The sequence below is a fragment of the Mus musculus genome, chromosome 7 (assembly GCF_000001635.26).
Source record: "Mus musculus strain C57BL/6J chromosome 7, GRCm38.p6 C57BL/6J".
Classification (NCBI taxonomy): Eukaryota; Metazoa; Chordata; class Mammalia; order Rodentia; family Muridae; genus Mus; species Mus musculus.
Genome location: NC_000073.6, coordinates 97,684,018 through 97,696,656, shown reverse-complemented (window position 1 = coordinate 97,696,656; position 12,639 = coordinate 97,684,018). Strand labels below are relative to the sequence as shown.

At 39.6% G+C, this 12,639-nt stretch overlaps 1 protein-coding gene and 1 long non-coding RNA gene across 3 annotated transcripts in view; one reads left to right on the top strand and one right to left on the bottom strand.

The window, feature by feature from the left end:
- The first annotated feature begins 35 nt into the window (after positions 1 to 35).
- Positions 36 to 12,639, top strand: part of Rsf1os2 (remodeling and spacing factor 1, opposite strand 2) — a 46,612-nt gene continuing 34,008 nt past the window's right edge. Inside the window, exons 1-2 of one of the 2 annotated variants that reach the window (NR_154551.1) lie at positions 36 to 81; positions 190 to 545. This is a non-coding gene — a long non-coding RNA (remodeling and spacing factor 1, opposite strand 2). Of the gene's footprint in view, positions 82 to 189; positions 546 to 12,639 lie in introns of those variants that run through there. The other variant, NR_154552.1, reaches the window with a different exon arrangement.
- Positions 3,875 to 12,639, bottom strand: part of Rsf1 (remodeling and spacing factor 1) — a 112,913-nt gene continuing 104,148 nt past the window's right edge. The window contains exon 16 of the mRNA NM_001081267.2: positions 3,875 to 11,232. Within this exon, the coding sequence (NP_001074736.1) occupies positions 10,670 to 11,232 (563 nt within the window). The 3' untranslated portion in view covers positions 3,875 to 10,669. The remainder of the gene's footprint in view (positions 11,233 to 12,639) is intronic.

The following is a 12,639-nucleotide window of genomic DNA, read 5'->3' as shown; positions in this document are numbered from 1 at the left end:
TAGCCCGGAAGAACAACTTTCTCAGCGAGGGCCTTAGCATGCGGTTGACCATAGAGACGGGATGTTCTAGGCAACTCAGAGGTCCGCAGCGAGCCGGCTGGCTTTTGTCACGTGGCATCGGTTCCCCTTTCCCGCTCCTCTAAGGATGCTTAGAATAATCGAGTGTTTTCTATGTGGTTCTCTTTGAAGGTCATAGGAGCAAACCCCGAGAGAGGATGTATAAGGAATACCAAGCCTTTCCCAACAAAAAGCGGGAAGGGACCCAGGCCCCAGGAGTCCCTCGCCGAAGGAGGACTCACAGAAATAAAATCCACACGCATCTGGAGATCCCAAGTCTCCCGGCTGGGTGCACGAGTCTACCCTGCTTCCGCCTCGTCAGGCCTGTTCTCCTTGGGTTCACACAGCCATTTACCAGACCTCTTAGTCCCCACGTCGCCGGAGAGATCGAGCGCCCCATCCCCACGAGTCATGCCACGAGCACGAAAAGGTTACATTAATGATGGACAGTGCGCAGCAAGACAGTCAAAAGACTGCCCGAGGGAAAGGTAGGCCACTGGTTAGGAACCCTTGCCTTCCCTGTTCGCTAGGTCCCAGTGAATAAGAGCAGTGAAAACCTACAGGTTTGGTGAATAGAAACCCATAACAGAGACCTATAGACCACACAGCATACGGACTTTACCTCTTATATTTCTTCATGGATTCCTTCGTGGTTTTTGAGACAGGGCTTCTTTAAGTATCCCAGGCTGGCTTCCAATACATAATCGATTTGCACCGAACTCCAGTTTACTGGTACTACTATGAGCACCCATCACCACACTTGCTCAATTAATTTTTTTCTTTATGATACACAATATGAACACATTTTCTATTACCCACTTTAACAGATGGGACCTGAGGCATTAAACTCACAAGCTAGAGTTGGTGGATGGAATTCAGTCAGTTGACCTCTAGACTCCACTTTTTTTGGCTGTAGAATTGTAATATCTATGGGGCTAAGGCTGTTTAGGTTGGATAACATACATGGAGGATGTGATAGCAGTTTTATCTTTCTTTCTCTTCTTCCTCCTTTTTTCCCTTTGGATTCTTTTCAACAGAGGAATCTAAAGATTTTTTTCCTCACATATATGTATATACCTACCTACATACAGTCAGGTGTGAGCCACCCTGCCTGGGCGCAGTGACCCTATCTGCAAAGGCATTAGGCAGTCTCACAAGCTGACCCATGTCTCCAGTCAGTTCCAAGTGTTACGTTTTAAAATTTAGTTTGTTGTTAGTGAGACTAGGAGGCAGGTCCCCTGAACAGGAATGAGAAGGTGGGAGTGGAGTAAGGGAGGGGATGAGAAAAGATTCTAGAACTCTCTGAAGGTTAAAATCCTCGTCATGTGGATATAGATTGAGAGGAAGAATTTGTGACGATGAAGACAAGAATAGACAAAGAAGAGAGGTTAAATATCGTTTCTAAATTTCCAGTTTAAAACGTTGAGTAGGTGTGCTTTCTAAGTGGTAGATTTCAGAAAGAGGTTTTCAAGGTAGGTTCCAAGGGTAGCAGATAGAGTTCTTGCTGGATTAGCTTGGGTTGAATCCCCAGTACTTAAAAAGAGTAGCCTATGAGTCTGATTGGAGAAATGGTTAATCTGAGACATTCCCTAAGACATTTATTTGGTGAAACAAACAGTGCTTGGTTCAGAAAAGGAGCCCCCATGTATGTCAGAGAAAACTGGCAAGAACCAGTATAGTAGTTTCTCATCAATTTGTCTTAGTCTTCAGAATCATTTACATTGTAATAGCCCAATGGCAAGACATTTTATACAAGGTGCTAAGTGAAGAAAGAAATCTTAGCTGTGAAGAAGATCCCTCCAAGCACTGGGTGCCAGGCTCCAGCATTTTAATGCAAACCATCACCTGGAAACAACTGACAGAGCCCCGTAAAGATAAGAGGTTATAAGGGTTCCTGCCTTTGGGTAACAGTAAGAGTTAGGCTTACAAACCCACTCTTACTAGACCAGAATTACTACTATTAGAACATAGGGACATGTTCTAATGAGGTTTGATCATTATTATGTTCTTTATTTTTGGCCCCTATAGTAGAATAAAATGATTTGTTTGGAGAGGTCATAGTACAACGACAGGTATCCCACTAGAAAATAAAATGTTAAAGAACAGACAAAACAGGCTTGTAATAGAAAATCAGAGAACCGAAGTGTGAGGGTGTTCTCTCCTGTTGTGTCAGCTTTCTGTAACAGTTTCTGACCGTGGAATTCAGTTGTTGCCACAGAGCCTGCTGGCTTCTTGGAATTTCTCTTAGAAACTAGTGACATTTTTGTAAGAACTTTTAAATACAGTTTAATAATTCCATGACCTGTTCATTTTAAACACCGAAAGTCGAGCAAGAGATAATTAGAAGACAGATTAAATAGGAACATACCCATCTCTTTCATGCTTCAGAGAAGAACATTATATAAAGAAGAATACTCAGAAGAATGGAGATGAGAGACAAAGAGAACTGAAAAGAGAAAGGCTCAAAAGCAATAGGAAAGCTACCAGGTCACAGACACAGACAGGGGTTAGAATCTTCTAGGGGTTAGGCTAGAAAGATGGAAACTGAGTCAGGTGGCTCTGAAATGGGCAAGAGGTACTGGACAGGGAAGGTGGTCTGTACCACAAGCTTGTCTTGTAGGTTCTAGCTAACTTTCCCTAGAGATGACTGTATGCACTAGTGATGTATACACTAGGCCACATCCTCTTAGTGCTCTTTCTCTGATTGTCGTTTAGACTTTGAATAACCTTGAACTTATTGTCAGAATTACTCAAGGCTTTATCTCATCCAGAAGGCTCCTAACATCTAACATTTAATTTCATTAAAATAGTTTTATTATAATTCCACATCGACTAAATAATTACCATTTAGTGCTTTAAAGCTTAGTTTTTAAAATGAACCATCCTCAGGTCTCTTAATCGAAGATAAAAGTTGACAGCTAAGTTCTAGCCCCATGCTCAGCTAAGACTCTTAAATGTTAGGGCTAGGTTTGGAAAGGTGGCTTAGCACTTAAGAGTAGAAGCCAATCTTTCAGAGGACAAGGGCTCTAATCTCAGCACCCACATGGTGGCTCATACCTGTCTAGTGTAGGGGATCCACTGCCCTCTTAGGACGTCCAAGTACACCATGCGTGTATATTGTTAAACAGGCATACATGCAGATAAAATACCCACATACAAAAAGATTTTTAAAAAGATAAAAAACAAAAAAACAAGAAAAACTATTAAGCCTGTCATGACACTGTCATTTCCTAGCTGATTGCTTTAAAAATCTCAAATTGCTCATAAACATTATGACAGACCAGAAACCAGCATTCATCCCATACAGTGAAATCTTGATTCACACTCTTTCTTCATATAAATGTTAATTGGTAGTTTCAGGTTAGAATTTCACGTACTAATGAACTCTTGCTAGCTTGCTGGCTAAAACAAAACTTACACACACACACAGAGACACAGACACACACAGACACACACAGGCACACACAAAAGGAACAAAAAACCTTTGCCTATGCTGCTGACTTGTAGTGTAGTTGTGTCCACAGAGGGCTGTTTGGAAGAAAGGCCTGGGTTCTATGTGTCAGTTCTCCAGAGGATAAGTAACAAAAACCAAGAATGGAATAGTGTTCCTGGGTATATCTAGTTGATAGGCAGCCTTAAAAACGATTTTGAGGGAGTCGATCTACTTACAAATTTGCTTTCTAGATCATGAAGTAACAGTCTATTCCTGGGTGACACAGAACATCTTCACCTCTTACAAACCAGTTATTGAAAATTCCGAGCTTTCTATAATGCCACAAAATGTAACAGAAACTATGTTTTCAAACACAATGCTAAGTACATCAACTTATTTAAACTTTTTATTATGACAATTAACATATATTAAGTGAAAGAAATGACAAGTATTATAATAAAACATTTTGAAAAAAAAAGTTACACAGTTAGGCCAATAGCTATAAAATGGCTTAGGCCTGGCTTATTACACTGAGAATTCTGATCAGACTGTAATGCGACATTCAACATTTCATTAACGAAAATATTGGCACCAGCCACAACATATTTTGGTTGTCACAAGAAATATTATATTTAAACAACTATGAACTATAGTTCTAACACTCCTGAAGCTTGAAGCTCTCAGGACCTGCCATACTCTCCATACACAAACTTCACTTCACTTGTGTTCTCAGCGTCACCATTGCAGATCTTTGTGCACCTCATTGGCATGTGCAGTACATTATTATGTGACAGCGCACTCCCAGTTCTCTTTGACTAACAGCATGATCCTAATTACCTCAAGAGTTACTTTGATTGCTAGTCTTGGAGCTTCTGCTTCAGCTCTCATCTAAAAACAGTAGTTGGAGAACTATTCCAGCAATATTTTTCTTTTATGCATAGGGAAAATAAAGTATCCCAAATAAACACATCTTAAAATCCAAGACATGTTCTGATTAGGTGCTTCCTGGAACTTAGTTACTACTTTAAAATTGAAGTGAGATTCTAAGATAAGACAATTTACAAACTCTTAGCTGGAATTTATACTCTTCACATTGAAACTCACGGCCCCTAAGCTTCTAAATGGATAGAAATAGCAAAGAAAATTATGTTCCAAATTAGTAGCCAGCAGATGAAGGTTACTTAGAAATTGTCACATTTAGATAAACCTAATTACTTATAAGAATACAGTTGTGCTATCCAGGTAGTAAACCAGAATGGTGAAATTACCGGATAGCGGAGTGGGGGTTGGGGGGAGTACTGACATTTAAAAAGGTGTGGCTATAGCATGGGAAAATGTGCCAGGGAAGACTGGCAGCAGCAGCACTTCTAATAGATTACAAAATTATTTACCAAATAAGGAGGGATAGAAAAGTTAATGTGATTTCCTTTCCTGCCAAGTTTCAGCAAGTTATTTGTGTAGAGTTAGGTAAGTCTACAGAACAGTCAACAATTCTAGTTTTTCTCTTACACATAAGAAACTGGCCCTGCCCCATTCCCATCTCCATTCCCATCTCCATCTCAACATAGGACATCCCTTCTTAAAGTGCACGTGAAACCCAATGGGGGTTTTGGGCAAGGTACTATCCAGACACTATGACCAAGAAGCCACTTTGATAAGAGAACAAAACACAGCAACATCAGTAACAGCCTAGACAACACCACAAAGTCATGCACGGGAAGAGTAATGCTGCTGGTTGCCAGGGTCTGCGTGTTCAGTTATACTGATCCTGAAGATGCATTTACACGACTAGGAACTGTACCTCTGTGTGTGCATGTGTGCGTGTGTGTAGGGAGGTAATTCATGCAATGGATGAAAGCTTTGGAAATAGGTATTAATCTAATCTCAGGGTCTGTCCACACAGCAGTGCACGATTGACATGCACCAACTCTTGCTAAAGGGAAGTATAATGAAAAAGACCATGGCACAAGGTTTTAAACAATTTTGAGGTTTAATTACATAATGCTCCCATAGATGTTCTAGCATAAACACAACTGTAAAAATCTACATCCTATTTTAGGGTATTTCCCCACCTCCCATCCCTTAAAAGCTGTACAGTTATAAAAAAATGTGACTCTCAAGCAAAATAAACTTTTTTTTTCTTTTTTGCAACATACAAAATAAGTTAAATTATTTAGAAGATCTTGAGCCATTAAGTTCCACATGGCTGTGTTCTAGCTGTTCATAAACATAACATGCAGGCCCCCGGCCTATGGCCAGGATGCAATAAATACAGATCAAACAAACCCCAAATGTTTAAATTAGACTCCTTCTGAAACTGGTGAAAGTCAAGAAAATATATACCTAGACAAGCTCATTCTTCCATCATCCAGTGGCAAAAAGAACAGGGAGCTTATTCAGCCTTTTGCACATGTTCTAGCTTGTGCCAGTTTGGCAAAAAACAAAAAAACAAAACAACCCTCCCCCAAATATAGTTCCTTAGTTTTTCTCTCATTCAAAATATCTAGAGCTTAATAAATCCCTTCTCACTGGTAATTTGTTACATTCTATCACATAGCTTGTGTATGGGATAGATGTATCTAAAACATTATTAAGATCAGAACACCTCCACGAACTGAAACCCCTATGGTGAGTGTGCCAGAACGGTCTCCTAGAGCAAAGTGGTATAAATGTGAGATAGGGCAGGGAGCTGTGTGCATGACCAGGAGTGGGGAATTAGACCTCTGTTCTAATTAATCAGCTTCTGAGAGGGTCTGTATGAGCAACAAGGGCTGAGTGTACAGTCTAACGTGGCCCGCCACCAACGCTACCTCATTTTCGCTTATGACTGTTTACATGGGAATAGCTTGTCCTCAGTGTTGTGTAGCCAGTTATCTAGCAAACCTTGGCACTCAAAAGAAAAAGTTACCTCATTTAAGTTGGAGCAAAATATTTGGAAATTAAATGGAAGCATAACGATAATCCAGTCTAAAACTGGATGAGAACAAAGGTTTTTTTTTTTTTGTTTGTTTTGTTTTGTTTTCCTTTCAGGATCAGGATAAGAACAGTGAGGAAATAAAACAGCAGCTAGCTTGCTTGCCACTTCCAGGGTTTCTCTGGGAATAGCGGATAAAATAGGAATGAATTTTGTTCTGAGAGTTCACTAATGGATCATATTAACAAACAAGGACTATGTAGATTACAGCATACATGTGGTCTTGGCATTCTCTGCTAAGAGAACCAGAAACGTCTTGAGAATGTCAAACCATCAAGAAAAACTGTTTTTTTCTTTAAACCTATCGTTGAATCATATTCATAATTTTGTCACAATCATTTGCCTTATACATTTAGTAACTCAGTTCATGATGAATTCAGCATCCTTGTGGTTACCCAGAATGTGTGTATGCACACATTTCCTCGTAAGAAATATCGTTGAGCATCTGTTCTAAAGCTCAGATACCACCCTGAACTAAAGACCCGCTCCACTGTGACAGCTGGCAGTGAAGTCACAGCATTTTCTGAGAGTTACAGATCTGTTCGGTGTTTTCTGTCTTCTGGTAGAAGAACTAGTGAGGGCTAACACCTCATGCCTACCAACGAGGCTAAACGGTATTCTTGTCACAAAGGGAACTCCACTCATCCCACATTACAATTACTGACACATTCTCCATAATTATAACTCCCTATTTAAACAAGCAAGTAAGTGTCCACATTTTTCTTAATATATGCACTTGGCTTCAATGTTTATTATGTGGGATAAGTCCTATCAACTAGAAAGTGAAAAGTAATAACATCTTTTTTAAATCTTTTCCCCACAACAATTTTTCACTAGTATCTGAAGTTCTGGGTTCTTTGGCAGATCACTTTTTAAAAAATGAGTTACCAGTAAACATGAATTTATTCTTAATGCAACTTTTTATCCTCTCACTCTGTACCCTTGACCAAGTGGAAGAAGTGAAGGAAACCACCTCAGTGTGGCATGTGTGTTGTTGCAAACACACGACTCTGCAGTTACACTCTACAACAAGCACTGTATCGGCACAGCGTGGACAAACCCATCAGTGTCACTTTCATACACTGTTTCAATTCTAAGTTCTGGAACTGTAAAAATCTGGCTACCTCTCACACCTTACTGAAATCGCAAACTAAACACTTGGAATATTACACTGTATCCCCCCTTAATGCATATGCTGTAGGCTAGGAGTCTGACACTGGGAGCCCTTTGATACAAGTTCAACATTTGTATGTCAAAAGGTAGGAGGGGGGGTCACTGAAAATATTAAAGGGGAAAACTCTAAAAATCTATTATAAATCTGAATCTATCAAGATTGAAGATAGTCTACATGCCTGTTTTCCTTTCCATTCTCCAGTTCTTAATGATTTTATCAGAATTTTTGATACAGAACATTTATTTTGACAGCAGCAACAGAAACCTCATTGAGAACATCTTCCAAGTAAGGGTTTCTGAGAGATAACAGACTCTGAGGGACTGAATCTGAACACTAAGCAGGGCAAGAGTTGTAGCCCAGCGTTAAAACACTTACCCAGTATGCATGAGGCCCTGGATTCGATCTCCAGCATGAACAGAGACAACAAAAAAGCCAAGCAGAAGTAGCTGGATACTAAGAATTGCTATATATTAGCTGCCTGGATTACTCTTTATAGCCAGTTGGTCTAATGAGAATGTAAAGTTAGAAGGGAGACACTCTTTATGAAGGTGACACTCAAGTGTAGTAAGATCAGGTAGCATAAGTGGTTTTTGAAACCCAAGTCAGTGGGGCATTTGCTAAGTGGAATACTCAGTCTTTGCTATAAAAAATTACTGTGGGTTTCCATAGCAGAAGAATAAGAAGTTACGTCACATTCTGCACGCTGTTGAGTTAGCTACCCATTTACTACTTCTAATCATCTGTGTAAATGATGAATAGAATTGATAGGTGGTTGCAAGAGCTGGTGTGTGCAGAGGTAGAGACAGGCACATAGGACATTTTCTACACCACAGTGGCTTTACCTGATTGCAGGACTGAAGCCTTCTGAGAGTGTAGGAAGAACCACTTACCACACAGTAGTAGGAATCCTGCCTGTTCTAGACAGTGAAAAACTTCCTTAGCTGATTTTCAAGTAACACGACAGCTAGAAAGGAAGTTATGCAAGTAAGTGGTGCCTTTGAGTCCTTCACTGCCTGTGAATGTAAGCCCGCCCTGTCCTTCTAGCACAACACTATGTCAAAATGAAGCCACAGCTGGCTCTGCAGTGGCTGCTTTCATTGTTTTATTGTTACACAAATGTAAGTTCACTGCTACAATCAAAGCAAACATTAACACTTAAGTTCTATGGAACTAAAGTGAAACCAAAATCAAATAACTGAAAAAAAAAAAATCAGCACTAAAATTTAAAGGCCAGGAGAGAAGATTTAAGAGTGTATCTGTCAAGGAACAAAAAGTAGGAGCATAAAGTATCCAGAGGCTTTTATGACACAAGTCTAATGCCAGCTTTCAATAATAATAATAATAAAAAGTGGTTTACTGTACACTGACTACATATAATGCTTAATCTTAAAGAAAAGTGAAATTCCTTGAGCCAGCAGCAGATACAGCATGTCTATTGCCGGCAACAGACAACACTGGGACAGAAAACCCGAATATCAGGGCAAAAGCACACACTGAAGCAATGCTGAAGGCTTCAGATGTGCCAGGCAAGGCGAGTCACAAGTGCTACAGCTGTACAGGGCTAGGGCTGTGCCTGAACTTTCACAACTGTAACAGAAACTAAGGTATAACTTCATATTTTAGTGTCAGCTATGTTATATTGATTTAAAAACCGCCTATTCTTGAAGCAAAGGGCTTATCCTTAAAGTGTTGAGATGTTTAAAATGGAAATTATACTTATTAAATATATCAGCGGTTCTCATTTAATTCTGTTGGTTGTGTGACTATTAATGGATTTTAATAGAAGTATATAATGGCCAAAGGCCAAAACTACATTCAAACCCTGCTAATATATCCAGGCCGATAGAAAATTCACACACACACACACACACACACACACACACACACACACACACACACACACACACACACATCATACAAATCACACACCATAAACATGCTTAAACTAAAAACTAAAAACCTCCCAAAGGAACTGCTTTGTTTGTAGACTTCAATTTGAAGTAGATAGTAAGGGCAAGAATAAACCAGTTAAAATTCACCTGAAAATCCCTTCTCAGTCTTCAAATGTGCTAAAATACACAGCTTAGCATCTCCATGTTATATTAGATGGATTATATTCAAAATGGCATCCCAGATGGTGAACACCATGTGGCCTGAAGAGTTAACACTACTGTCAAGTTTATAGTGTACCTAGATTTTAGGGAAAGACCACTCATTTCACTAACTGCCCACCTGGCCCAGCATGTATAGGCCATCTAATTTATTACAAAAGCTTTAAAGCTATTGAAAAGATTCTGTTAGCACAATCTGGTTGTCAAAGCTTCATTATACATTTTACTATACAAATACTTTCCAGATGATTTTTTTTTTATAACAAGAAACTCTGCTATAACAGAAACTTAGGTTAAAATGTTTTTATGATGGTGCTTCCAGGGTCTCTTTTTTTATTTAAAGTGTGGTAACTCCAAAAGTAAACCAATTGATGTCACAAAAGCTATTACTAAGTGATGTTTGTGTGATGTTATCTACAATACTCAAACTGCAACAGTACAGACATGAACTTTTAAACAGTTCGTTAATCATCATCTATGCCATGAATGTTTAAATATAATATATATTTAATATGAAAAGCTAAAGCACAGGTGCTTTCTCCCACCCTAAATTCTGTTTTGGGCCCTCACAGATTTGGAATGCATTCATATCCACCCTTTTCACAAAGTCAGGAGAGCTCAGGAAATATAAAGTCAAAAATATACAAATCTTTGTTGTTATTATAATAAGATTTTTTCCCATGAATGAAATTACCAAGGACCATGAACTTGGAAAAAGAAAATCAAAAGGAATTTACAGCAATTATTAATCTTCAAAGTTCAAAACTGGTCACTTCCCAGAAAGACTTCAAGATTTGTTGAAATTTTTCTTCTAAAAAGTCGTTCTGTAGTTTTCTAGGAAAAATTAAACAGCTTTACTAACTGGCCCGCTGGTGTGAGAGCTACCGTGGAATAAATTAGCACAAGAATGGAAAGAAGTCTTATAACTGTTCACTGTTACAGACGTAATCAACAAGATCAGTCACTCGCAAAAGCTCATCTTCATCTTCCTCTGGTGCCCCCACCTCCTGTCCACCACTTGTCCCATTGGGGGCTAGACTTGCACTGGCTGTGCCATTGTCCTTGGGGGTTTGGGACTTTTCAGTTGCTTTGCCCATCAAGTTCTCAATGGCCTTGCCAGGGCTCTGTCCATTGGTGGAAGGCAAGTCTACTAGGCTGTAGTCCAATGGGCTCCCTACTTTGTTTTCAAAGTCTTCTTCCTCATCACTCTCTATCCGGTAGGGCTTCTTGCTGCTCTCCTGCTCTGAGGGCAGGGCACTGGGCTGGCTGTCACGGGCAGGCTGGTCTGCGTCCCCATGAGCATTGTCACAGCTCTCCTCGTCCGTCTCAATCCGGTGTAGCCGCTTGCGGGATGGTTTGCCTTCCTCTTCATCATCCTCATCTGCTTCTGAATAGTCATCTGTGCTTCGGCCCCGTTTTCGAACAGATCGCTTCGATTCTTTTGTTAGCTCATCATCTTCAGAGTTCTTGGACATAAAGCTCTCTAGAATAAACAGACATTTAAGCTGTTGGCACAGTTGACATAAACACATTCAAGTACTCCTTCCTTTCCCTTATCTACCCCATCCTCTGCTTTTATGAAAATATTGCTCTGTAATAAATGGACTGACATGATAGACCTCTAACTTCTACCATCATCTATAACAATGTTTAGTGAGGTCTATTGTGCATTTTAATTTTGATTTAGGGGACAGTAGGTTTCTTGGGAGTGAGAGAAGAGGGGCATCTGATGGTTCTCGAACTAGGGGAAAATAAGTTGGCCACAAACTGGGAAACTCCTTCCCTTAGTCCTAAAATTGGGAAGTCATATAAATGCATTAATAAGGAAAGATTAAAACTGAAGGAAGGTGGTACACACCTATAATCCCCATACTTGGGAAGTATAGGAAGATCAAAAGTTCAAGGCTAGCCTGGGTTATATGAAATCCTTCTCAAAACAGAAACCAAAAGCAAATGTCTGGGCATCACCTTTGAGAGTAGTGACCTCCTCTGATAAACTATGAACTGGGAATGTCTTACTGTTATCTGTGCTGACTCTGTGAGTCATCTCACTGAGTCTTTGTGTTACATATACATTTACAAACTTACAAGGTTTAGGCAAACTAAAATCTAGATTAGTCTTTAACATGTATGTTTAGATAGCTAAAGAGGCATCTTAAATCTAGTGTGAATAAAAAAGCTCTTAAAGGTCATATGGCAATTTTTTTCTTTTTTTTCTAATTTATTTATTATATGTAAGTACACTATAGTTGTCTTCAGACACACCAGAAGAGGGCATCAGATCCCATTACAGATGGTTATGAGCCACCAAGTGGTTGCTGGGATTTGAACTTCCTCCAGAAGAGCAGTCAGCGCTCTTAACGGCTGAGGCATCTCTCCAGCCCAGCAGTTTTGTTCTTAAAGCTGCTTAGTTCTCCTTGATTTCTCATTCATCAAATCAGTAAATGATTTTGCTCTAACAAAACTGATCCTTGGAAAGCTGGAGAAATAGCTTAGCCGTTAAGAGCACATGCTGCTCTTGATGAAGACCAGAGTTCAGTTCCCAGCACCCATTTCAGAGGAATGATAACCACATGTAATTCTAGTTCCAGAGGATCTGTTGCCCTCTTTTGACACTCAGACACTAGGCATCCATGTAGTGCACACGCAAACACACACAAACAAATCTAAAACTCTATCTTAAAGTATAAACTATCTACAACTTGATTTTTATTCTTACAAGTACAGACCTAGCTCTACCCCATCATCTCATCCTGGGACTACTGGTCCCCAAACTGTTCTCCCTCTTTAATTTATTAGTATTAGTAGGTACTCTAGCAAACTAGAACCCACATGAGATCATACTACTCCACTGCACTTCCCATATCACACAAAGCAAATCCATAATCCA